This window comes from Ictalurus furcatus, chromosome 13 (genome assembly GCF_023375685.1).
Source record: "Ictalurus furcatus strain D&B chromosome 13, Billie_1.0, whole genome shotgun sequence".
NCBI lineage: Eukaryota > Metazoa > Chordata > Actinopteri > Siluriformes > Ictaluridae > Ictalurus > Ictalurus furcatus.
Genome location: NC_071267.1, coordinates 9,535,028 through 9,562,361, shown reverse-complemented (window position 1 = coordinate 9,562,361; position 27,334 = coordinate 9,535,028). Strand labels below are relative to the sequence as shown.

Here is a 27,334-nt window from a genome sequence, read left to right as displayed (position 1 = left end):
TTTATGATCCCTCTTATTATTTTTTAAAAACATAATTAATATTTTGCAGATTCCACCAGGTGTATGAAACCTTATGACCACAAATGTATCTATGCTATACTGTTATGTGGACACCTGATTATGTATATATTCTGTTATACACAGTGGGGGAAATAAGTATTGGACGCGTGAACATTTTTTTTCAGTAAATATATTTCCAATGAGGCTATTCACATGAAATTTTCACCAGACATCAGTATTAACTCAAGAAATCTGGAAATATAAAGAATTCACAACACTAAAGTCCATAAATTAAGGAAAAAAGTATTGAGGACACTAACTGAAATGTATTTAATACTTAGTGGAGAAGCCTTTGTTTGTAACGACAGCTTCAAGACGCTTCCTGTATGAAGAAATTAATGGGCCGCAGGATTCAGGTGTGATTGTGGTTCATTCTTCTAAACATATTATCTTTAAATCTTGCCTTACCTTGCGTTGGAGAACTGCTTTTTCTTAGCATGTTCAATACTTTTTTCTGTCTCATTCAACATAACTTTATTTATGGCCTTTAATGTCATGAATTCTTTATATTTTCAGATTTCTTGAGTTAATACTGATGTCTGGTGAACATTATGTGAATGGCCTCATTGGAAATATATTTACTGAAAACATTTTTGACACATCCAATACTTATTTCCCCCACTGAACGTTTATGGACTCCTGATTGATCACCACATCCATATGTGGTTGTTCTCCAAACTGCTGCTAGAAAGTTCAAAGCACAAAATCGCAGAGGATGTCTTTGTACATTTTAGCACTACAATTTCCCTTCACGGGAACTAAAAGGGGCGCAAACATAACCATGCCCCTGTGCACGAAGCGAGCTCCATGGAGACATGGTTTGACAAGTTTGGAGTGGAAGAACTGAAGTGTCCTGCACAGAGCCCTGACCTCAACCCCACTGAACACCTCTGTGATGAACTGTAACGCATACTGAACCCCAGACCTCCTCTTCTAACATCAGTGTCCGACCTCACTAATGCTCTTGTATCTGAATGAGCACAAATCCCCACAGCCACACTCCTAAATCTAGTGGAAAGCCTTCCCAGAAGAGAGGAGGTTATTATAACAGCAAAGAAGGACTAAATCTAGAATGGGATGTTCAACAAAACATATGGGTGCGATGGTCAGGTGTCCTTTGGTCATATAGTGTGCCTGTCTATCTATCGATCATCAAACACAATGATAGCACTTTTTAGTGCTTATAGTATTCCAAAAAACATACATTTTTATAAATCTATTTACAAATAACTCAAAGATAATACTGCTATAGTGTATAGATTATACAGTTATAGTGCAAATATCAAAAGTCTTCATTACCTTCATGTTATTACATACATATACACCATTCAAGTTCAACTTTCTTTATATCCTAGTTGCTAGTAGGCAGCAGTATATAAGGGACAGACCGGCAGATAGTCCAATTTCAGCAGCTTTGCATTTCTTCTTTGCATTACAAAGTACTGGTTCTCCGTTTTTGAACGTCACATCAATTCAGGACAAGAATACACCACAGCCTACAACATTCATTCCCATATAATCCATGGTACGCCACATATGGAACCCACAACCTGAAAACTCTTGGGGCTCATAAAATATTAACCGCCAACAGATTGTGTGTGAAACATTTATTTTAGTAAAAACACAGCAAAACAAATTTTCTCTCAAATGATCTTTATTTGAGCTAGATGTCGTGAAGATTAATAAAATAAAATAAAAATAATAAAAAAAAAAGAGTTCAGCAAAAAAAATATAATAATAAAAAAAACCATAAAGAAGAATCAGAATTCAGAAATTAAAAGAAAATCAAACACCACTCAATAAACTCTTAACCCAAACTGCAACAATGCCCATCCCTCAGAGATTACAAATAAAACTCATCATGTAAGGAAAACTCAATATACAAATCATGCTTTACAGCTCTGTGGACAACGTTGGTCAAAATAATCATTCAGAAATGTTCAATGCATAAAAATACGTCGAAAAATAAAATCATCAGTGAATCACGTTATATGCTACCTTGATAAAACTGAACAAAATTTTCATACACCAGACTTTTAGATCAACCAGATAAGATGCAAGTCAGCTCACGTAATTTGCCATTAGACGCGGGAAAGCAAATATAATGCAGAATTTAAGTAAAATAAAACGCCCGATTCATAAAATACTGAAGCATAAGGAGGTGTGTCAATAGTGCACGTTAATGCAAGTGTGACTTGTGGGCATGATATCACATGTTCACTCTTTCACATCGCTACACACTCGATTTTTCCGAAGTGGTGAATCGTACAAGTTTAGGAAATTGCTTAGAGATTCCTTTTTTTTTTTCCTTCTTTAAAAAAAAAAAAATTAAAAAAAATAAAAAACTGACCAGAGCATGAGGTAAACCTTTATACTAAGATCAGCCTTCATTAACACAGAAATAACACAGAGTAATTCATCTAGCCAAGTCGTCTCTGCAGTTGCAATAAATGAATGTACCATATTTTCCAGAAAATAAGTCGCTCCGGAGTCCAAAACCCTACCCATCAATCTATACATCACTTGAATGCGCATTTATGTAAGCAGGCATGTTTGCATCACAGAATGCCTCACTTTAGAAACAGTCATCAGTATAACAATGTTTAGTTTCTTTTGCTGGGGTTCAGTATTACGTCCCTTACAGATATATCACGGTTTAACGTTACATTTCCGTAAATGCCGAAACTCCTCGTTTACGTTCTTTCGTAGCTCTCGCACGCCTCCTGCTTTCGTGTCTCTTCGCCGTGCTGAGGATAACCGTTTTCAGTTTGCGCACAATTCTGCGATTTCTAAATCACCATGACGATAAGATTTTTGCTTACCAGCATGATCATATCATTTCCTGTATCTTCAGGTAACTACTGGAGTAACACACCCACCGTAAAAACTCATACACCGCAACCGGGCTTTTAGAGAGCACCTGTTAGAGGGCGACAATTGCGTCTTACGCTCGAGAAAATATGGTACATTCGTTCAAATCTCCAGACATTTTCCAAACAGACAACACCCTGCGTGAGAATAATCCCCGCCGACCGTTACACACCGACACATTTCCTGCCTTTTACAGCGTTTTATGCTGGCACAAGCCGAATTGAAGTGATATTTCCGATAGAAAATGGTTCCTTTCTTTTATCATAATAAGTAATAAAAATGAAACATTTAAAAAAAAAAAAAAAAAAAAAAAATGGTAAAGACGTGTAAAACGTGGATACTGGAGGAGTTGTGCGATTACCACAGTTTGAATCCAGAACTGTCCCGGAGCTGGTCAGGGTTTGAAGAAAAGAACGGATCCATGTTGTACTCCTCAGGCATCTTACACCGACGTGGCATCAGCGGTGTCCTGCGCTTCCACGCAACCGCTAAAGCTCTGTCTCTAGCACACGTTTAAGCCGGCAAACTCAGCTTCTTCCCTTTCAACACTATCAACAACAAGACAGACATATTAAGGATTCAAAAGAACAACAATATTTTCACTTCACGCCCCTCGCTCCCCCAAATACCGATTAACGTGGTGACCATTTATACAGGAGCTCATGCGGTTCTTTGTAACCTTTATAAGCACTGTATAGCTTTCAATTCACTTCCAAGCGTCAGGAAAAAGTCAAACCAAACACATGGAGGGAAATTCAGCTCAAGAAGTCTGGTAGCGTGCGGGTTTTTTGCTAGGACGTGCTCTAAACTCTGGTAGTCGCTTACCTTTTGTTACGTAGAGATAGAAGAAATCACAGTAAAGGATTGTCTGAACGACGCCTGCCACGATGGCGATCATGTCAAAGAAGCCTTCAAAGTAGAAGCGCCAGATCCAGTTGATGAGGTACAGAGCGCGATAGAGCCCCAGGAAGAACAGGTAATGCGTGGTGATGGTCTCAGCTTCCCCAGTCTTACTGATCATAAAGAGCTGAGGAAGGATGGCCACCGACTCCAAGTAGATGGAGAAAGTCCACAGGATCTACAGCAGGAAAAACAGAAAAGACAACAAAACTCGAGTTTAAAATACAGCATACCCTGGTCGGCTTCCCCACACGACTCGGTTGTGTATTTAGCCCTGTTCCGTTGTACATGCAAGGAGGTGAGGTGATGAATTTATTACTGACGTCTCTTTGGGGATTTTAGTTCTGTCCAAAGACATCAGATCAGGGTGCGTCTCAATCAGCTTCCAAGAGTTCAGCAGTCAGGGCACTGATCAGCGAGTCGCCCGTTTTAAGGACTGTCTCGATATCCAAATTCTTCCAGTGCACTGGAACGTTCCCTTACAGGAAATGACGTCATAAAGCCGCTCAGCACGAAAACAATGGCGGACGCACTCTCAGCCAACTTCCTCTACAAACGCGAGTTGCTTGTTATCGTTGTTGTGGCTCTCCAATGATTACGTATGCTAGCAAATTTTACCTTTATTTGGTGTTCTATATACGGTTTGTTCGAGTCTTACGCCTTTAAAGGTTTAATGAATTAAAATAAATACACTAGCTAGCGTATGATCCTGCTTGAAGTACCATGACAGTGTGTGATTAAGCGAACAAATTTCTATCATATAATGTCTGACAGATATCAGTCCTGCCTGTTGATAAATGGCAGTGGTGATGTTTTACAACGCGAGTACGTGGTCATGTCACCGGAAATTGAATCATCAGTGTCCCAGTGTGTAGTGAGTCAGGGTCGTTACCAGCACCCGAACTCGTGTACACGATTTACTGATTCACGACCTAGAGAGCTGATCGAGACGCACCCTTAGTCTGTGTGCACGTGTCTGGAAAGACTGCGCCGTATTTACCGTCCATAATATTACCAGTATACATATTGACATGTTGGTAAAGATTCCATTATATCCAGTGGGAAGAGAGATTGGGGGGGATTGGTCTGGAATAAATCCAGGAATTGGTCAGGAAATGAAAGCAAGTACTGACAGAGAGAGCAATAAAATACAGACGACTTTTAAAAGGACGTGTCAGAAGCTCTTATTATATTATTGATTTCCTAACACAGATACAGTCTACATCCATCCATCCATCCATTTTCCATACCACTTATCCCAAACAGGGTCGCAGGGAGTCTGGAGCCTATCACAGGGCACAATCGCACACCCATTCACACACTATAGACAATCTGGAAGTGCCAATCAGCCTACAATGCATGTCTTTGGAGTTGGAGAGGAAACCGAAGTACCCAGAGGAAACGTGCATAGGGGCCCCCAAACGTGGTGATGCGACTCAAACATGCTAACCACTAAGCCACCTTGCCCCCAGACTACATATATGTTATGGTCATGTGGCCTATTAATGTTCAAACGCAACTTGCATGGCCATGCTCATGCATGTACAACCTCAACTCCAAAAAAGTCGGGACGCGGTGTAAAATGTAAATAAAAACAGAATGCAATGATTTGCAAACCTCATAAACCCATAGGTTATTCACTCTAGAACACAGAAAACATATCAAATGTTTAACCTGAGGAAACTGAATACAATTTTAAGAAAAAAATTAAGTGATTCTGAATTTGATGACCGTCTCAAAAGGGTTGCAATGTTGATTTTCACTCTCGTCCCTCGCGCACAGAGATTTCTCCAGATTCTCTGAATCTTTTGATGATATTATGTACTGTAGACGATGAGATATTCATAGTCTGAAACTGTTCCACAGATCGTAGACGCAGTTTTTCGCAGATTGGCGAACCTCTGCCTCTCTAAGATACTCTTTTTATACCCGATCATGTTCCTGACCTGTTGCCAATTATCCTCCAGCTGTTTCTTTTTAATAACACTTACTTTTCCAGCCTTTTGTTGCCCCGTCCCAACTTTTTGCAAATCATTGCATTCTGTTTTTATTTACATAGCGTCCCGACTTTTTCGGAATTGGGGTTGTAGTACACAGTACGAATTTTTAGTGTCATGACTACGCATACATCGTAAAGACATTTTTGTCTCTGTAAATGATACACATCATTAATCCTGTGCGAACTGACCCTAAATACTGCAGACATCCTCCAGCTGCATTACTTAAGTGCCAGTTATTTGTTTGGATTAAAATGTATCCTATCTGAATAATACTTTGACCTTGTCAAATGAGTGGCCATTTGCAGCACAAAGGAAGGAACGTATAGTGGGAGTGGATTTTGTACAGTAATGTCAGCTTGCTAATTTACTAGTCACCTATCTGCTTTGCTAAATCAGGGGTTCTCAACCTTTTGTAACTAAAGCTCCCCCTGTCATGTGGTATGCCCCCCCCTCCCCATATAGGAGGAGACCAGGTATAATGATTATCTATTCTATATCAAATCTATATATATATATATATATATATATATATATATATATATATATATATATATATATATATATATATATATAACCTGATCTATAATCTGTTTTTGATAGATAGAAAGATTTTTTTTTTTTGCTTTTGTACTTTTTTTAAATGACTTTTCATAACGTTTATGATTTTTTTTTATAACATAACTTATATAAAACTATATAACAGACAGGTATGGAACATGAATGATGAGAACACTATGACTACTTTGAACAAGAGGACTAGGCTGTAATAACGTGGACTATTTTACATGTAAAACATGTTGCTTTACATTCACCTTACATTCTAAAAATATTTGCATGTGAATGATGTAAATTGGGACGAAGGGCGCGTCTCGTTAGCCACGACATTGTTAAATCAATCAGTGGGACACCTGCGCTCGCTTCTCTTTACATTCACGTCTACGTCGGCTGCCGTGCGATCACCGGGATGTGCTGCTCCGGCTCTCGGTCACTCACCGAACAGAGCAGACGCAGAGAGAGGTGAGAGTGCAGCGGGAAAGCAAGACCTCGTGCTTACAGGACAGTACTGGCGATATTTGGAAAGTTGCTAAGGTTTGCCGCCCCCCCCAAAAAAAAAAGAAGCGCTAGATTTGTAGTTAGATGCTTTTTTGTAAAAAAATAAATAAATAAAAGCTGCTAAAGGGGTCTGAAAAGTCGCTAAGTTGGCAGCACTGGTCTGCACTGACAGCTAGATGAAAGACAGGATAAGCTCCGCCTCTCCCCAGCAACAAGAAAATACAGAAGGAGAGGGAACGCGGGGTTTTTCATTTATACACATTCTATTTAAAAAGCAATAAAATACACCGAGTACACAAATGATGCCCTGTCTGTGTGGGTTTTTTTTTTTTAAACAATGAGAACTACCGTGTTAAATAGTTGGCATGTTAATTAGTTCGATGGCAATTCCTTTGAAATTGTTTTTTTTAAAAAAATAAATAAATAAATAAATAAATAAATAAATAAAACAGCGGAACGTCCAAAACATTTCCTCCTCAAAGTAAAAATACGACCGTATGAACATCTTATAAACAGCAGTCTAACACAGTATCCTACCTCCAGAGGAGAGAAGTCGTGGTTGACGAGAAAAGCGAGGCCACCTACAGGGACGACCAGGAACTCCACCCTGAAAGTGTCATGATTGCCATCATAGGTGGCTTTGAACTTGGCATACATCAGGTACACTGTGGCATACGAACATCCAACGTAGATAATCTGTACCAAAATAAATCAAATAAATAAATAAAAATACAGGAACACACAGGTTATAATGCAAAAGCAGTTGGGATTTAAGGGAATGCATCGACATTTTCCAACATTGCGACATATTTATTGCTACAGCGTGTGCAAGTGCAAACTACGTGCTGACGGAGACAGACTCGGCAGCCTGTGCCGGCTCACCTTCATCGTAGTGTTGTACAGAGAGATAAACGAGGTGAGAAGGTCCAAGTAGCGTGTTGTGAAAACCAATGCAAACAGAAGTTGGCTTTTTCCAGATATACCTGAAAGGTAAGCAAAGACGGTCCATTATTCTCGGAGTTAAGTCTCTGCCGACGCTCAGAATTACAACGGCGTTACAATGAAACATCTGCTTCGCTCGCAAGGAATCCGAGTGAATAATGTACATTTTTTATACTAGCTAAAATCCACATGCACATCTATCAATACTGCTGTGCAATAGTTTGGAGTGCAGTGTATAGTCTGTTGTCTGGATTTGGTGACATTGGCACTATGTTACTTATCCTCTTGTCTGAGAGAACTATAGTACATTCCTAACATCATACATCGGTCTCTGATGAAAGGAATGACAAAGTCTATTTGTCTGGACCGAGCTTAGTTTCAGACTGTGCGATTTCAGCAGTATTTTAAGATGTTAAGAGTACTTGTCACGCTACAAGATTTTCCCAATAAAACCTCGGCTGAATTCGATAACAGATTCTCCATACCGAATCATACAGTCGAGGTCATAAGTTTACATACACCTGGCAGAATCTGAAAAAATGTTAATAATTAAAATAATAATAATAATAATAATAATAATAATAGAGGGATAAATATTGCATTTAGTTCTGTCCTGAATAAACTATTTCACATAACAGATGTGTACATATAGTCCATAAGACGCAATAAAAACAGAATTTACACAAATGAACCAGTTCAAAAGTTTACACACGCTTGATTCTTCAGAAAAATCCTCCAGGTCCTGCACATTCTTTACTTTTCCAGCATCTTCTACACGTTTGACTCTTTTCCAACAGCGACTCTATGATGTCGAGATCCATCTTTTCACACCGAGGACGACCGAGGGACTCGTACACGACTATTACAAAAGGTGCAAACGTTCACTGATGCTCAAGAAGGTAATACACTAGATTAAGAGCCAGGGGGGTGTAAACTTTTGAACAGGATGATTGTGTGTAAAGAGCTTATTTTTGTTCATTTAGTACTGCCCTTCAGACGCTACGTAAGATATTTACATGTCCCCGAGAAGACGAAATAATTTACACCGATTAATATCCTCTAACCATAGAACTGTGATTCAAGAAAATTACTTCATGAATGCAGAACATGGGGTCGTGTAAACTGAACGTTCTTCAAAATAGTGAGCTCGACACTGTAATAGAGCACATCTGGTTTATTCCATGTTTCGGCATTGCCACTAAATGTATTTGTAGCTGTCCACTGAATTTTGCATCATTCTACACCTTCATGCTCCTTATTTTCGTCACAATCGTCTTCTTATTGGTCAGTTTTAGGCAAGTGTCATAGCAACGCTCCCTATCTGAGATGTTAAGCAAAATATTTCGGACACCGCCCCAACACTCAGTACGTTTACATGGACAACAATAATCCGATATTAACCCGGTTAAGACGATACTCTGATTAAGAAACTAGCATGTAAACAGCGATTATTGATGACATTAATCCGACTAAAGTCATACGTGAAGTAAACGCAAATGCAATTAAGACGTGTGGAGTATTCCTGTTTTAGTCTCGTTATCGAAGTGCGTTACAAACATGTAAACACCTTAATCACACTATTAACGTCGTGTGTGAGTTTTCACCGCATTTTGCGACAGGACACGATCACGCACGGCAGCGCTCAACCGTTTAACGACAAACAAGAGAGCACGGCTGCATCCCAAACCGCATACTTACCAACTACATCTGAGATACATGTGTTTCAGCTACTATATAGACAGTAAGTACGCGGTTTGGGACGTAGCCCACGGCTTCAAGCAGTCGTCTATTTGCACGTACAGCATGACAAATAATTAACCGCATTTGAAGCGTTCGTCAAATTAAAAATAAAAACACTCAAAACTGTATACGGTACCATAACGAAGACCAACTCTATGTTGATGCGTGAAATTCTGGAGGGACGTCGGACGGCGTGGCGCGGTGACGTAATGACGTGTGACGTTAATCGAGCTATGTTCTATAACATGTAAAACCTGAACATGAAAGGAATGTTCTAAAAGCGACTCATGTAAACACCTTAATCACAATATTGTCTTATTCAGAATAAGGTCCATGATTAGATTACTGCTGTCCATGTACGCATAGTCATTACTGCTGAATGTCTCTGGTCACAATTGGATGCCGGTACTCATCATGTTACACGTTCTAAGACCGCTTCTATACCGCTTATCCTACAGGGTCGCGAGGAACCTGGAGCCTATCCCGGGGAGCATGGGGAACAAGGCGGGGTACACTCTGGACCCGATAGAATCCATCACAGGGCACAATCACATACATATTCACACACTACGGATACTCTGGACATGCCAATCAGCCTACCATGCATGTCTTTGGACTGGGGGAGGAAACCCACAGCACGGGACAAGCAAACTCCACACACAGGGCTGCGACAGGAATCGAACCCACAACCCTCGTGGCGCGAGGCGAACGTGCGCCCCAGGCTGAAAATCATGTAGAGTAAAGCCAGCTTTTTAACTTCACTCCAACAGGGTTTTATTCTCCGAACCTGATCTCTTTATACTAGCATGAGGATGGTCTTAATGGAGACTATAAAGCACTTCTACAAGCCTCCCTAGATAAGCACATCTGCTAAATGCGACGCTGCGTGTAGTACATTATCCACTCCTTTAGAAGACTAATCACGGAAAACTTCACCGTGTATTCAGAAAGAGTGAATAATAAACTTCTACATACACACTACTGCGAGAGAGAGAGAGAAACAGTGAGTCACACAGACAAACAAATAGCATCGAAGATAAACTAACTAACTCCACGTTTTTGTTTGCAGTGCTGACTCCTGTGTGCCGGGTAACACATCCTGCCACGTCACAGGATACACAGGACTCCCAAAGCTCAGCACACATCAATGAATGAAGAGAATGAATGAATTTTGATCTGGATCCACTAAATCTGAGCATGCATAATTTAAAAATATATAAATAAATATATATAGAAAACGATGCATTTTAAAAATGCATATTATCATGACACGTAAATAATGATAGGATTAAGACATGCATGATAGCTGCAGTTTACTGTGGAAGAGATCTCAGTGCATGAGTGACGCAAAACTTCAGTTTCCTATTCTAGGCACCTGTAATACACTACTAAGGTGGAGAAAATGGCATTTGTTAGTGATTCAAGCAAAAGTAAGCACATTTTTACAGTTAAAGAGCTGTCAGGGGCTGAAAGTGTAAGTAAACAGCTTACTAAGTGGATTCACTTACAGCAAATTGAGTGACAGTCTGTGTGTGTGTGTGTGTGTGTGAGAGAGAGAGAGATTGTGTGTGAGAGTGTATGAGAGAGTGTATGAGAGAGTGTGTGAGAGAGAGAGATTGTGTGTGTGTGAGTGAGTGTGTGTGAGAGAGAGTGTGTGTGAGATTGAGAATGAGTTTGTGAGTGAGTGTGTGTGAGAGAGAGAGTTTGTGAGAGAGAGTGTGTGTGTGTGAGAGAGAGAGAGATTGTGAGAGAGAATGAGAGATTGTGTGAGTGTGTGTGTGTGTGTGTGTGTGAGTGTGAGAGAGAGAGAGAGAGAGAGAGAGAGAGAGAGAGAGAGAGAGAGAGAACGTGTAGCTGCGGCCTGTGCAATCCAGTGAAATGACGAGCTTTAAATCAGATAAGACTCCTCTCACACAGGAAGCCCAACACACACGCTGCCTCTTTGCGTTGCACTGAAAGAGAGGTTGTAAAAACACACAGCTCACCTGCACATGACCTGGTCTTCCATATTTTCAGCAGCAGGATGATGATAGCAGCTAAGTGCGAGAGATCCCCGGTGAGTCTGAAAATATTCATGATTCCGTCCGCAGTGAGAGGAAGAGCGGAGTGAAACCGTGTCCGGGGAAAAGGAAAAACAAACCGAAACGGCTGTAACTCAACAACAACAGCACCAAACACGTCCTAAAAACTGACAGAAAGAGACGGGATTTTCCGCTTCTTCCTGCACTCCCTGGTTGAAAGATGGCGAGAACAGCGCGACGTGGCCCGGGGCGTGGCCAAACACATCACCGACCAATCAAAACACGAGTGTGGAAAAGGGGGCGGGGTAGAGTTTATTCGCTGGCGATGTAAGCGCATACTTCCATACTAAACAGTAAAGTCAACGGTGGACCCCAACAGAGCTTCCCATGCATACTGTTTAGTAGGGAAGTTTAGGACGCACTCATCCAAACCATTACAGGTGCTGTGTCGAACTCCGGCATAGGGATATGGATAGATTCTCCCCTCCCCGCCCCAACAGCGAAAAAACCGCGCGTGCACGAGAAACTCGCCCCCGTACTATGGAAAGCCCTAAGGCTCAAAACTAACGCTTTTAACGACTTTTATCTGTACAATGTTGTGTTCCAGAAGTGAAAGGCATATTTCATGACTGTCGTTATATTTTGAAAAAACTATGTTGTGTGTTTTATGTCTTTATTAACACAAACACCTACTGTTATTTCTATCAACAAAATAATGTTATATTTGTGAGAGTGTTTTCATTTTGAATATTGTAGACTTCTGGAAGAAATGAGTGTGCTCACTCACATATAACTGTGATTTTTAGGCTAAATATTTTACCGTTCTCAAAAGTCACAATACCTGGACATATTGATCATATTTCTCCTTTTTTTCCCCTTAGTACAGTTTTTTTTTTTTTTTTAGAAATGCAATTGTGAGATTTGACCATAAACGTGCTCCACTTTAGTTCAGATGTTTAGAGTAAACTAAATCTGATGGTTTTCTGTCCCAACAAGTACACTTTCACTGCAATTTACTGAGAAATGGTCAAAAGAAATTGAAGATAAAAAACAATATCATGCAAGTCTTAACACCACCTCCATCATAGCAAATTTGTCCATAATAGCAGGGGGAACACATCCTGACAGCTGAGAATGGTACTGTCAGATACTGTTCAATAAGAATGAAAGCTTATAAAGATGTGGCCTTTAAGAATGCGCGTTTTTTCACGCGGTATCACGCGATTCGTCACATGTGATCACGTGGTATACTGCAGGCACGGCTCTAAAAATTTTAATTCATTTGTTGTGCTTCACATAATAACCACCAGGTGGCGCATGGAACGACATACTATAGCTTAACACAGTACAATGTAAATGGAATATGTTGTCAAATGGTTCACAAAACAATACTACGTTTCTCATCAAAATTTATGATAAACCTAATTTAAACAAGGGTCTAATTATACAAGATTCTGTAAAATATAAAGTGAGCGTGATCGAGTCTCTTAGTACAGGTACAAGAACTATAGTTTTTAAGGTAAGCAGGTTTTGTATGTGTGCCAGGTTACTATACTAGCTAACGGGGTTCGAGCATCAGTTCAACTAACTGTTTTTTAAATTAGTGGGGGGGGGGGGTTCATTGAGGTATCATTGAAAGAATTCCATGTGAACAACAATCAGAAAGATTCAGGTGATGGACTATTAGCAGGTTATTGTCATTCATTTGTATAATTCCAACAATTATTACATTTTTTCCACTATTTAACTGTCTTTTTATTTTAAGGATCTAATAAATTGCATATATATAACATGATTTTATTTACAACTGTCATGTTTGCCAACTCACTACTGCAGCAGGACCAAGCCAAAGTTTAACTAGCTTACCGTATGGATTATTTAACGACTAACTGAAGTGTGATGGCTAGACCAGTGGTTTTCAAAGTGGGGGCCGCTAGGGGGCACCTCAAAAATTTGGTGTACCCATCCCTCCCACTAGTATGTTTTCTCTTTCTCACTCTCAGACAACCACACACACACACAATCAATTCCTAATGTAATGTAAAGATGTAAGATGTAATTATTAATTAAAAAAAGGGGGGATATATTCAGAAGTCTGTATTTTTAATGTGTTTTAAAGACATCTTGCAAAAGGGGGGCCTCAGTCAAATGTTAATGCCATTTGGGGGGGCTTGCCCTGGAAAAGTTTGGGAACCCCTGGGCTAGACGACTGGGTTGGAGCATCTCCAAAACAGCATGTAATGTGGGCTGTTCCCGGTATGCAGAGGTCAGTACCTACAAAAAGTGGTCCAAGGAAGAACAACCGGTGAACCGGTGACAGGGTCGTGGGTGCCCAAGGCTCACTGATGCACATGGGGAGTGAAGGCTTGTCCGTCTGGTCCAAGAGCTACTGTAGTACCGATTGCTGAAAAAGTTAATGCTGTCTGACAAAAAGATGCCAGAACACAGTGCATCGCAGCTTGCTGCACGAGGCTGCTTAGCTGCAGACCGGTCAGAGTGCTCATGCTGACCCCACCACCGAAAGCACCTACAATGGGCATGTGAGTATCAGAACTGGACCATGGGGCAATGGAAGAAGGTGGCCTTGTCTGATGAATTACGTTTTCTTGTACAACACGTGGACAGCTGACAAATTAAAGGAAAAAACTATAGGAGGTGTTTATTTATTTTTGCTAGCATGGTTTGTGTCCACTTATATGAAAAGGTCACTACAAATTAATAGAGTTATTCCTACTGAACACCTTCATCCTGTGATGAAACATTTCTATCCTGAGGAGAGTTGGTCTCTTCCGTAGTAACAGCATCCCAATCCACAGGGCACGAGCACTCAGTGTTCCCAGGATAGTCTGGATACACAGTGACCCAGATCAAGATAAAGCTAAGAGCTAGACGTGTCACATTGGCATAAGTACTCACCTCCCTTGGACCTGTCCGCATTTTGTAGTGTTTAACCTGCAACTCATATGGACATATTTGGGATTATATGTCAAGAATATACAGGAATTAATCCTAATTTTAAAGTGGGAGGAAATATCAATATAATCTGCAAAATAAAACTCCATTACGTATTCAACCCATTGCTGTGAAACCATTGAATTAGTTCTGGTGCAACCAGTTGCTATTGGAAGTCACATAATTAGCTAAATGGAGGTAATGTGTGTGCAATGAATCGGTCCCATTATTCACCATAAATAGACCTTTCCCTGTAATGGAATTTCAGCTTTGATTTCCATCTAGATGTGTTCAACAACTTGGCACCATTTGTTTGAACGTACCCATTTTTCAAGTGATCAAAAATAACAGAACATTGGACTGACGTGTTTCTTCTTGCCCGGGTGTGCACTGTTAGATTGATTGTTTAAATTAATAAATAGCTCTGAATGTCTACTCTTGTTATGAGTTCTAGGTTTCACCTGTGAAGGCTGCATTTGTTATTAAAAAAGATAAACCAACATGAAGACCAGAGAGCTGTCTATAGGAGAAAAGCAAGCCATTTTGAACAAAAGAGAGAAAATCAATCAGAGCCATTGCACAAGCATTGGGCATAGCCAACACAACTATTTGGAATGTCCTGAAAAGAAAGAAACCACTGGTGTACTAACAACCAGACATGGAACAGGTCAGCTAAGGAAACAGCAGCAGTTCTTGACAATCATTGTGAGAGCTGTGAAGAAAAACCCAAAAAACAACAGTTAGTGACATCAACAGCCTCCACGGGGCAGGGGTGAAGGTCTCACAATCCACCATTCGAAGAAGATGAATATAGAGGCTATACCACAAGATGCAAACCACTCAGCAGCAGTAAGAATCAGAAAGCCAGATTGGAATTCGAAAGAAATACAGAGATGCGATGCACAAAGTCCTGAAATCAATATCAATCTCTACCACAGTGATGGACAGGCCAAAGTGTGGAGAAAGAAATGATCTGCTCATGAACCAAAAGATGCAAGCTCATCCAGTCAAGCACGGTGGAGGTAGTGTCATGGCTTGGGCTTGCACGGCGGCTTCTGGTACGTGCTCGCTAATCTTTATTGATGATGTAACTCATGACGGTAGCATGTTCTAAACTGTTCAACACATCCACATATAAATATCAGGAAATAAATGCTGAAATTCTGATCCATCATCTCACATTCTTCTTTTGATCTCAAACCCAATTATCTTCAGTGCATAGCAAAAATGAAAGAATTGGTCTTGCCGTTCCAGTATTTTCAGAGGGGACTGTACCCAAGTAAACAGTATCGTGAAGACCAACAAGCGATCAACAAGTTCAGGAAAAGTTTTGGAAAAATCAGTCAGGATTCAGTTATATTTAAAAAAAATATATATACATATATCCCAAACGCTGAACATCCTGCGCAAAACCATAAATTCATTATTAAAAATGGATTTAAAATGTCACAACCATGATTAGAAGAGGCCGTCCACCAAAAGTCAGTTGTGAGGTAACTCTCCTTATCAAGACATTGACTTTTGGTGGAATATTCTGCAAGCAGTATTGATTTTTTTTTTTTTTTTTGGGTGGTTCAGGTTCGGATGGATACTTGTGCAAGCCACTTTATGCGAGTCATTTTTTGAGTTTATAAATGTTAAGAGAATATTCAGGAACTATATGGTTTGCCATGCGTTTTTTTTTTTTTTTATTGAAAATACTTCAGACAATACATTATGAACAGGCCTGCCATCATTATTAAATACAGGAGCACCAGTCCAGCACTTGGCTGGAAATTAATATGAATATGAAGTCTGTGTAAACAAATCCTAAAAACTGTGCATCAGTCATACTGTATTGTTCAAATGAGGTCTGGACATAGCTTACCGATCCTTCATCAGAAACACCAGGTAAGTATGCAGGGTAGGCACAACAGGTCAAGTGACCTGGATATCTTTACAAATCTGAGCGTCAAAGTCAGTTCTTAATGTAGCAGTTAATTAATTATTGATCATTTAAAATGTTTTACCAATAAGTCGTATGCTAAACACCAAAATAACATGTAAAGAAAAGTCCTTGCCATGGCTTTAATATCCTCATAATACAATAGAGAAATGTTTAGAATTTTAATTCAGTATACTGTAAAGGATTTATACGCAGATATGATTCTATAAACCTCCAGATGGCCACTTTAGTGAATTCAAGTTTGAATTAGTTAATTAGGATCTCATTCCTGAGGCTTCAGTACAAACACTGCATCATCTAATACATAATAATCCTGGTGCATGTCTCCCTCACATAAATATGGCAGGCGTGTCACTACCTCCACCTCAAGTCCTACACTGTGGAATATGTCATCAGACAGGTTTTTAACTTGCTCCTCCCAAGTCGTGCCTTTCAAGCGGATGTGCTCTGCAGGACGCACCCATCTTCCTCCTAAGCACAAGTGTGGGAATTATTTGTCAGGTCCTGCTGACATACTTTAAAATAGAGCATTTAAAGAAAAAACAGAGAGAGAACAAGGATCGTACTTATTTCAACATAAGGCTGAAAGGGTAGAACTACTGCAAGGATCAGCCTTCCTGTGACAGGTACCAGAGACTTCTTGATGTCCCTGAGCAGCTGGAAAGGTTGGTCACATCGGTCCAAGAGGTTCAGACAGCTGATAATGTCATACTGGAAACCTGTCTTTGGCCACTCATCAATTTCCAACAACCTGACAAAAGAAAAAAAAGATTTCATTTGAATTTTTGCCTCATCTTTAAATGTTAATAGGAGCCTGGATTTAACATGTTTGTCTAGATCACTCATTTGTAATGTATCTGTATCCCTAACGGTTTTCAGAGAAGAAAGGAAAGTTCTCCACATTAATGATCTTAGGTTCACCTGTTTTTAGCCAGACGTCTTTTGTCTTAATGATAATAAATGACAAGTCATCTGCCAACATCAAATCTAAAATGTAAGGGTAGAAGTTAAGCGCACCGGTAGTTCTTTTTTTGGAGCTGCCATCTCATTGGAGGGGACACCTCAGTGGCATAAACCTCTTCAAAATGAGAGCCCATCACTTCAGTGACGCCTCCATCCCCAGCTCCGAGATCCAGTAGTCTTTCTCCTCTCCAGTCCGGACTGATTTGGAGAAGCTGGCGAAATTGGTCCTGTGAGAAAACAAACATGGAGCCTCGGCCCAGAAACCTATTAATAGGCAACAAATAAATAAGTGTCGTTACAACAGTAATGACAACTGTACTTATACCTGTTATAAAGCTGATGTATATAGCCTAAGGTTTACCTACAGTTGCAATCAAAATGATTCGACCCGCATTGTAAATCAGGTTTATTGTCAAAATGTACAGACTTTCAGCTGTTTGCGATGAACAAATCAAACAAAAGCAACTGAAATAGCTCAACACAACGAACGCTTCAAGCGTTTTCCCCAAATTCAATTGAAAATGCAACTTATAATGACTTCTCCAATTTCAAAATTATTCAACCCCTTCATGGCAAGCATCTTCAGTATTTAGTAGAGCACCCTGCAGAGCCAGACACCAGCTTCCTGAGGAATCTTATCCCATTCCTCATGAGCAATGGCCTCCAGTTCAGTAATATTCTTGGGTTTGCGTGCTGCAACCGCCTTCTTCAAATCCCACCAGAGATTTTCTATGGGGTTGAAGTCAGGTGACTGTGATGACCCTGTAGAATCTTCCAGGACTTCCTCTGCAACCAAGCCTTGGTGGAATTTGAGGAATGCTTGGGATCATTGTCCTGTTGGAAGGTCCAGTGATGCCCAAGCTTCAGCTTCATCACAGATGGCATGATGTTTTCTCCTGGATTTCCTGAAAATTCAATGAATCCATCTTGCCTTCCACACGCTGCAGGTTTCCAGTGCCAGAGGATGCAAAGCAGCCCCAGAGCATCACCGAGCCACCACCATGCTTGACTGTGGTCAGAGTGTTCTTTCTTCATTCTTCTTTCTCCAGACATACCGCTGATCCATCGTGCCAAAAAGTTCCAGTTTTATTTCATCGCTCCACAAAACAGACTCCCTAAACTTCTGTGGATTATTTATATGGTTTTGAGCTGACTTTTCTTGTGCTTTTGGGACAGAAGTGGTGAACATCTTGGAGCCTTACTGTGCTCACTGAAACCTCAGTGCCTGTTGCCACAAAATCTTGCTGCAGGTCTTTTGTAGTCACCTGAGGGTTTTTCACAACCTGCCTTCTCAGAAATCTGGTTGCAGGTGTTGATAGCTATCTTTTTCTGCCCCGTCCAAGTACTTCATATGTTTTCTACCCCTAGCCAGTTCAGGTATTTCATGTGTTCCAGCTCAAGCACACCTGCTGCAACTAATGAAGCCCTTGATTAGTTGTATCAGGTGTGCTTGAGACAACACCTGTTTTGCATATTTGTGCTGTTGTGAGGGATTCTATTCAGGGGGTTGAATCATTTTGAACCTGGAGAAGTCATTATAATTTGCATTTTCAGTTGAATTTGGGGAAACCACTTGAAGCATTCGTTGTGTTGAACTATTTCAATTGCTTTTGTTTGATTTGTTCATTTCAAACAGCTGAAAGTCTGTACATTTTGACAATAAACCTGATTTACAATGGGGGTCGAATCATTTTGACTGCAACTGTATATTATATATATTATATATATATATATATATATATATATATATATATATATATATATATATATATAAAAAGGAGGGTTCAATAAGAAATCTCTAATAACTACAGGGTGTCCCAAAAGTCTCCATATATAAGAGAAGTGAACACTTTTCAGCCAAATGTTATCGGATTTTTTTCACACTTAGTTAATATTATATATATTTTCATATAGCCTTTAAGGATGCCTTTGAAAAAGAAAAGAAGAACGTATTGAAATCATTCTCATGGCTGGATCGGGAAGCTGTCGCAAGGTTGCGACAGACTTTAACAGGAAACGTGGCGATCACATCGCACATGACACTGTCGCCAAACTTTTTAACAAATTCAGAAAGAAGTGTATGAAGTGTTGCCGACCAACCGAGAAGGGGACGTCCACGAACATCCAGTGACGAAGACAACAATGTGGTTCTAGCAAACATAGTCCCCTATGTGTGGAGACTTCTGGGACATGCTGTATTAAGAAATAAACTCAGTACCCATTGATGGATGTCCTGGAGACAATGGGGCTGAAGATGGTGGAGAAGAGTGAGTGATAGAGTTGGGTAAAGACCCAACCAGATTTCTCCACACTCCTCTGAAGGAAAGCTTGAGTATCCTCATCTAAATGACTCTGCACAAACAAGGGCTGAATTTTCTCACCTAACAGGTCAGGAGAGCAGCGATACCACTGGGGGAAATAATAATAATAATAATAATAATAATAATAATAATAATAATCTGTCTATTGTCTACTTCTGTAAAGGTTGATGGGATTGCTTGAATGAATAACGAACAATCCAGCAAAGTTAATTTACAAACCAACAAGGAAGAGAATTGAGGATGTAGGATGAAACATTTTAAGAGTTACTTACCTCTTGCACCCCTTGTGCATTCAAATCCGAGCCGGTGAACGCGTTCATGAAAAGCGTCCGGGTAAGTGGACTCCGAGAATACTTTCCAACCCACATCTTTCGAGCTACTAAAAGAACTGAAACGTATAACACCACCCAAGCACCAAAAAGGAGTGTCCTCATCTGTGGAGAACACATTCCAGTAAGAACAGGACAGGTAACAACAGATGACTCTGAGTGCTCTCACAAATATGTGGACTTTCAGGCACCTTCAATCCTACAAACAAACAAACAAACAAACCTGCAGGCGTGGTGCGGCTTTAACAGCCACATCGTTTATCTGAATAATCCTTAAAACAAATAATACAGGACCGAGTTAAATGGCTCCAAACACAGACAGACGAATGGCAAGAAGCCACCTATGAAAGACATTTACTTCCTGTGGTACACGTAAATGCGTCCGTCAAAAACAACTACGACGATCACCGATCCCACCACCAGATGGAGTCGTTTTATTTCTTTTTTTTTTTTTGTATAGGGAAGAGTGGGGTGAGTCGTAACGTCGTTGTACATCTTTATGAGTAAAATATTTTAAAACTCTGTTGTCTTCTTTAAACACGTGACAGAGTTACAGTTTTGTATATTATTAACTAGACATACTCTATATTCTGTATTATCTCTCTCTCTCTCTCTCTCTCTCTATATATATATATAATTGTAAATTCATAGTGTATATCCTAAGTTATCTTAATATAATATCTGCATATTACTTGTATATACACTGTATTTTATCCATGGATTATCTGGGTTCTGTTGTATATACAATGTGCATCCATCCATCCATCCATCCATTTTTTGTAAAGATGTTTCAGAGCTTTTGGTCCTCGCAGTGCTTTTTGGACACAAAATACTATAGTATATCTAGAAACAAAATGAGCAATTAGGTTTAGTTTAAATTTTATAGTTCATCCCTTCTGGGAACATGATTTTTTTTAAATGTAATGAGGTCAACCTGTACTTGCTTTGTGTCCGTCCAATTAAACGTGCTCTAAAATATGTCCCCGCAGGTGGGTTTTGCTCTACGGTAGCAGCTTACAGCGTAGACCATTTCTTTTCTCTTGGTTGCTAGAGAAAAATGGTTGGAGTTTATTCATTTTGGTTAGGGTGGGGTTTGTGCAAGTCTGCAGGTCTAAGAAGTGTATTGCTCCCTCAGAGTGAGCAAGAATGCTTTGCGTTTTTATATACAGTCGGGGCTTCTCCATCAGTAACAGTAAGTAGGCTAATATCATTTTATCTACCACTCAGATGCATCATATACCTACAGGGTTACTATAGAAAGTACTAGGGTTACTACTAGATAGCCTATAGCATAAGTCAAGTGTTATAGCCGCTCAGTTTAATTTTGTTAGAGGTTATATGTCATTAATAATGTCCCATTATTCACATGTAATTTTTGACATGATTCATTTCAGTTTTGGTGTGATTGTTTCATTTGTTTTCGCATGTTGAAATTTTCACACGGAGGGCATGTGGCGTTATCTTTCACATGTAGTTTTCTTTCTCCACATGCTTCATTTATTTTACTGTTCATTTTTCATTATTAATGTATTTTCACATGTCCATTTTTCACATTAAGCACATTTAGTTGTTTTTTTTTGTTTTTTTTTGCTATGGTATGTACCGATTGAAAAATTTGATCAAAGCACACTTAAAGCTAGTTTGAGATTTAAATTTAGATGTGTGATTACAGCGGTCCTTAAACGTCATCACACTGTAAAGTCTTGGCCATATTCTACAACAGATTATGTGATAACATGTGATTCTCCATGTCAGATTATACCAGGGGTTCGCAACCGTTTTTGTGAAGTGACCCACTAAGGTTAAGCTTAATAGTGGGTCACTTCACAAAAACGGTTGCGAACCCCTGGTATAATCTGACATGGAGAATCACATGTTATCACATACATTATCCAACATTATCCAAAAACACTGATAAATGTGTAACTATAAAGAACCATGTGCTAGCTTGGTTCTTTATAGTTACACATTTTACCAAGTTACCAAGCTAGCACATGGTATATATATATATTAAAGAATGAGTGTGTCTATATATGTGTATATATATATATATATATATATATATATATATATATATATATATATATATACACACACACACACACTACCGTTCAAAAGTTTAGACACACTCATTCTTTATTTTAATTCCCCCCCCCCCACATTTTAGAATAATAATAAAGTCATCAAAACTCTGGAGTAACACAAATGGATCTATAGGAATTATATTGTGATATATAATCCAAAATAAATCGAACTAATTCAAGCATCTTCAAAGTAGACACGCTTTTTGCCTAGAATTTCCAGAAATGTATTCTTGGCATTTTCTCAACCGATTTCTTGAGGAATCTCCCTGAGATGCTTTTTAAACAGTATTAAAGGAGCTCCCACCTACGCTGGACACTTACTGGCTGCTTTTCGGTAATATTTCGCTCCAAGTCATCCTTTTAAAAAAATTTTTTTTTGTAAATAAAATGTTAGTTTTCTAATAAAAGAAATGAATATGTTGGCACAATTATATATTTGCCTACAGCACCGATTTCAAACATTTAATCATATACCTTCAGATCAAAAGCTTTTTAAGATCATGAGAAACATTTCAGTCTCCAAACTTTTGTCCAGTAGTGTGTGTGTGTGTGTATATATATATATATATATATATATATATATATATATATATATATATATATAATTTTGTAGTATATATTACCTTGTGTTTCTTTTCTGGCACATCTTATTCCACTATAGTCCCACCTGGCTTACTCTGTTAGTGCCATCACCAAATAAAATAAAAAAATGACATGTTAGATTATACCTGTACTCTGTACTCCTTTCAGGTTCACACATATAATTAGACTAATTAGACTGGTGATAAACTTGGCACGGATTGCGTCACAGCATTATCTGAGGTACAGAGAGCGCGCCACGTTGATCTCCTCCTTCCTGCACTCCTGAGAGAGAGAGAGCGAGAGAGAGCGAGAGAGAGAAATCCAACATCCTGTGTTAAGAGTGAACATAGCGTGACCAAGAGTAAGTAAATGAACATCATAGAGCAAGCAGAAAATTTGCGCAATTAGAAATAGGAGATGCACTACTGTAGCACTTTGCTTTAATATAACACACAAAGTTTTTCTGCTTCTCTGAGTGAAGATGCTTACAGACGTGATAGCAGAGGAGGAATTCGAGATTAAAGAGGAAGAACTGTGGTATGACCACCGAGATCTGGAGAATGGTAAAACAGCTTATATTTCTATTTTCAGCACAGCTTACATTATATTTCTATTTTACGCTCAATTACTATTATTATAAAGAACAATGCAGGCATTCAAACGGCATCTAATAGGCATTTTTTCTTATATTAGTATAAGTATTAAAGGTAATGTTATTTTATCTCCTTGCTTCACTTTTGAAGACACGTTATTTTTACGCTCGGAGAGAACGATATGTTTGAACAAAACTGTAGATATCTGTTACGGAAGCATGGTTTTCTTCCCATGGCAGTTCACATGATTGCACCACATCCTGTGACAAGTCAATTTTCACTACTCATGAAAAAGACTTGAGAGGAAGGTGCACTGATGACAGGTCACTGCTTAAGTGGAGAAACTAAATCACTGAATTACCAAAAAAGACTTGAAAATAAGTTTCACAAAGTACTACAATACTTCCTAATGAGCAAATCTTCTTGTCTCCACGGCAGCATTGGATGTGAAGTTATATGCACCCCATTTAATTTGAATAATCTTGTTGCCATGATGGCCTTGTATCGGCTCTCAACAGAAACATGCTCTTGTATCTCGTTTGTATTGTATGACACTGTCTTTCTATGCACAGATCTTCATTTGGCCGCTGAGCTGGGCAAAAATCTCCTGGAGAGGAATCATGAATTGGAGGAAAGACTTCAGGAGACGTACACCACCAACCAAGAGCAGCTACAGGAAATCGAGGTACTGACAAAGGGCCATGAAGCATCATGAAGCGTGTATGAGTCCTTGTTTTTTACCCTCATGTAGGAGGCTTCCATATGCATTGCACGTTTTTAATTTGATTTATTTTATTTAATTGCCATTAATCCAAAGCGACTTTAAGAGAACACTGATTTCTTTTTATACCAATTACAAAACACTGAACTACCAAGCCATTAATACAAGGAAACAATAACTATGTGGTATCTTTCAAGGGCTGAGCCTGTCACAGTAAACTAATGGTTGTGTACAGTGATTGATTAGTATGTGTTTCTGAAAAATTCGACCTTAACATCACAGGTTTGTAAAGTACTAAGACGGTTTAATGAGGTCAGTCTTTGTTGCTGAGATATGGAGAGTGAGGTGCATAAAAGACTCAGATATACAGACACAGGATGCTTGTTTAGTAACTAGGTTTATTTCATTTTTTCTGTGTGACTTAGCACTACTGATAAGAGTAGCATAATATACCTTATCACACAGTACAGTACAGTAATATAAATGATATTACCACTGGACCCCACAGATAATGTGTATTGTAAATCATTGAGAAACTACACACCTGCAAGAGTCTTTCCCAGATTAAATATCTATTAGTAATAGAATACAAATAGATTTTCTAAGATGTTGTGCTTTTGTTCAGCATCTATCTAAGCAGGTGGAAATGCTCAGGTCAGTGAATGATCAGCATGCGAAAGTCTATGAGCAACTAGATGCGACTGCACGAGACTTGGAAAAGAGCAACCAAAGACTCGCCCTGGAAAACCGCTCAGCCCAGCTTAAGATCGAGGGGTAAGGCAGACTTTCTGTTCTTTTTTTTTTCTTTTTTTTGACATAATTCACATTGAAGTACATCTACATCGAGTGTAAAGAGTATATAATGAAGTTCATCTTTAGCAACTGCTTTATCATGGAGCCCATCATGGGAATACTGGTCTTAATATGGGAACACACACACACACACACACACATTTACACTAGAGGTACACCTACCAGCATGTTTTTTGCAAGGTGGGAGGAAACCAGAGATAACCTGTGAATGGTGTCTTGCTAATCTACATGAGACAAACCTGCAAACCATTAGGGTTATATAGACTCATCAAAACGGGACAGTTGAAGACTGGAAAAAGACCAGATGATTTTTTCCCCTAATCTTCCACTCTCCAGTTTGGGTGAGTCTCTGTCCATGATCGCCTCAGATTCCTGTTCTTTGCTGATAGGAGAGGAACCTGATGTGGTCTACTGCTGTTGTAGCCCATCCACCTTTTTTGGGCTACAACATGATATTTTGTGCATGCTGAGATGCTTTTCTGCTCACCATATTTGTAAAGAGTGATTATATGAGTTCCTATATCCTTCCTGACAGCTCAAACCGATCTGGCCATTTTCTTCTGACCTCTCTTAGCAACAAGGCGTTTCCACCCACAGAACTGTCACTCACTCAGTGGTTTTTGTTTTTCACACCATTCTGTGTAAACTCTAGAGACTCTTGTGTGAGAAAAGATCAGCACTTTCTGAAATACTCAAACTAGTCCATCTGGTACCAACAGCCATGCCACAATCAAAGTCACAGAGATCACATTTGTCCCCCATTTTGATGTTTGATGTGAACATTAACCGAGGCTTTTGACCTGAATCTGCATGATTTAAAGCATTGTGCTGCTGCTACATACTTGGCTGATTGGATAACTGCATACATGTGCAAGTGGTCAGTGACAGAGAATGTTATTTTCCCTTTTGATAGATCTAATTAATCAAAAACCGTTTTTGCTTCGCTGTATTAACACTTTATTGTCATTCTTTACCAGCTAGTTCTCATTATCCAATTCTAATTTGCATTCATTTTTCCATTAGTCTGACATATAGCTCTGTGTATTTCAGGTACACACCCAGTGAGCATGCCGTATCTGCGAACACTCCCTCTCTAGAGAAAGATGAATGGGAAGAGGATGAGCACACAGCCCTTTTGCACTCAGTGCACTCACTGCAGGCCCAGCTGAATTTAGAGCGAACCCTAAGAGAGACTGCTGAGCAGGAGACCGAGGCTCTGGCCCGAGAGATGAGTGAGCTGGAGCCACGTGTGACTCTGCTGGAAGGCTATAAGGCTCGCCTGTCTGAGGTGGAGGTTGAAGTCGAGGAACTACGGCAGCTGTTGCGTTCCAATTCAGTCTCACACATGCTTCCAGGCACTCTGTTCTTCCCTTCAGAGGAGGAAGTGAGTGAGATGTGGGAGACAAGCCAAGTACTGAAGCGCTGCAACAACCACAGGCAGCTGCTTGAGGCTGGCAGCAAGGATGAGGACCTGAGAAATGGAGAACACCCTGATGCCTACAGGGGGCATTTAGTGACCGTGCAGAGCCATGGCGTGTCACTGCTAAATGAGGTGGACGCTCAGTACAACGCTTTACAGAGGAAATACAACGCACTTCTGCGCCGCTGTGAAGATGGGTCGCGGTCACAGTGCGACAAAGCTGTGCAGACAGCCACAGTCAATCAGTGCTCAGTCAAACAGACATGTTCTCAGGACTGTGCTCAGCTGCCTGAATACAAAACGCTCTTCAATGAGATTTTCACTTATATACAGAATAGCAAAAAGGACTTAGAGATGAACAGGGCCAAGTCAAGTTAAATGCAGTTCAATACTGTGCACCTCCCATGTTCAAGTTCCCAAGATTTGTCCTCCAAAAATCTCCCAGCAGGCATCAGGTATAATAAGGCAGTGAGGGGAATTAAGGGTCTGAATTAACTGGAATCGCAAAGGAATACGGATATTTAAAGCACAGCCAAGCTAGAGCTTCAGATCTCACATTTTATTGCAGAGATAGACCTAATTGAGAATTATGATCTCCCTTTAAGTCTTTATGTGCTCTACATGATCTTTTTTGAATCATTTTTGCTCAGTATTATACAGTCAGGTCCATATGTATTTGGACAGCGGCACAACGTTCGCAATTTCGCCTCTGTACACCGCCACAATGGATCTGAAACGATGCTTGAAGTGTAGACTTTCAGCTTTAATTCAAGGGCTTTAACAATAATATCGCATGAACCGTTTAGGAATTACAGTCGCTCCATCTTCACCAGCTCAAAAGTAATTGGACAAACGCATAATAATAAATATTAGAATTATTTTTTTATATTTGGATACATATGCTGGCACCCTGTCCAGGGTGTACCCCGCCTTGTGCCCGATGCTCCCTGGGATAGGTTCCAGGTTCCCCACGACCCTGAAGAAGGAGTAAGCGGTAGAAGATGGATGGATGGATGGATGCTGG

The 27,334-nt window shown here is 39.7% G+C and overlaps 3 protein-coding genes across 4 annotated transcripts; 1 reads left to right on the top strand and 2 right to left on the bottom strand.

The window, feature by feature from the left end:
* Positions 1-328: 328 nt before the first annotated feature.
* kdelr2b (KDEL endoplasmic reticulum protein retention receptor 2b) lies at positions 329-11,821 on the bottom strand. The gene is made up of 5 exons (XM_053640282.1): positions 11,552-11,821; positions 7,767-7,867; positions 7,422-7,580; positions 3,757-4,009; positions 329-3,479 (listed from the first exon to the last, which is right to left on the bottom strand). The coding sequence occupies exons 1-5, from the start codon at positions 11,640-11,642 to the stop codon at positions 3,445-3,447; spliced, it is 639 nt and encodes a 212-aa protein (XP_053496257.1). The 5' UTR covers positions 11,643-11,821; the 3' UTR covers positions 329-3,444.
* A 4,192-nt stretch (positions 11,822-16,013) lies between these two features.
* Positions 16,014-20,442, bottom strand: mettl9 (methyltransferase like 9). Of its 2 annotated transcripts, XM_053640345.1 has the most exons (6): positions 20,321-20,442; positions 20,041-20,202; positions 19,666-19,856; positions 17,502-17,711; positions 17,051-17,235; positions 16,014-16,955 (listed from the first exon to the last, which is right to left on the bottom strand). In XM_053640345.1, exons 2-6 carry the CDS (start codon positions 20,200-20,202, stop codon positions 16,747-16,749), a joined length of 957 nt encoding a protein of 318 aa, XP_053496320.1. In that variant the 5' UTR covers positions 20,321-20,442; the 3' UTR covers positions 16,014-16,746. The 2 variants fall into 2 exon arrangements, with proteins under 2 accessions (XP_053496320.1, XP_053496319.1); XM_053640344.1 differs by lacking the exon at positions 20,321-20,442 and having other exon boundaries at positions 20,041-20,217.
* A 51-nt stretch (positions 20,443-20,493) lies between these two features.
* On the top strand, positions 20,494-26,881 carry cdr2b (cerebellar degeneration-related protein 2b). The gene is made up of 6 exons (XM_053640406.1): positions 20,494-21,289; positions 22,932-23,326; positions 23,929-24,041; positions 24,703-24,852; positions 25,227-25,231; positions 25,941-26,881. The coding sequence occupies exons 2-6, from the start codon at positions 23,245-23,247 to the stop codon at positions 26,686-26,688; spliced, it is 1,098 nt and encodes a 365-aa protein (XP_053496381.1). The 5' UTR covers positions 20,494-21,289; positions 22,932-23,244; the 3' UTR covers positions 26,689-26,881.
* Positions 26,882-27,334: the final 453 nt, after the last annotated feature.

Bases quoted from the DNA above. Each gene is read 5' to 3' on its own strand.
- kdelr2b (XM_053640282.1), bottom strand. From the start codon at position 11,642: ATGAATATTTTCAGACTCACCGGGGATCTCTCGCACTTAGCTGCTATC. The intron at 4,010-7,421 runs GTAGGATACTGT...TTCCTGCTGTAG, and splicing joins ACGACTTCTCTCCTCTGGAG to ATCCTGTGGACTTTCTCCAT. The intron at 3,480-3,756 runs GTAAGCGACTAC...TGTTGTTGATAG, and splicing joins CTATCTCTACGTAACAAAAG to TGTTGAAAGGGAAGAAGCTG.
- mettl9 (XM_053640344.1), bottom strand. From the start codon at position 20,217: ATGTGTTCTCCACAGATGAGGACACTCCTTTTTGGTGCTTGGGTGGTG. The intron at 17,712-19,665 runs GTACTGAGTTTA...GCCTATTAATAG, and splicing joins TCCAGGACATCCATCAATGG to GTTTCTGGGCCGAGGCTCCA. The intron at 17,236-17,501 runs GTGCGCTTAACT...TTCTTTTGTCAG, and splicing joins CTCCAAAAAAAGAACTACCG to GTTGTTGGAAATTGATGAGT.
- cdr2b (XM_053640406.1), top strand. From the start codon at position 23,245: ATGCTTACAGACGTGATAGCAGAGGAGGAATTCGAGATTAAAGAGGAA. The intron at 23,327-23,928 runs GTAAAACAGCTT...TTCTATGCACAG, and splicing joins CCACCGAGATCTGGAGAATG to ATCTTCATTTGGCCGCTGAG. The intron at 24,042-24,702 runs GTACTGACAAAG...GCTTTTGTTCAG, and splicing joins AGCAGCTACAGGAAATCGAG to CATCTATCTAAGCAGGTGGA.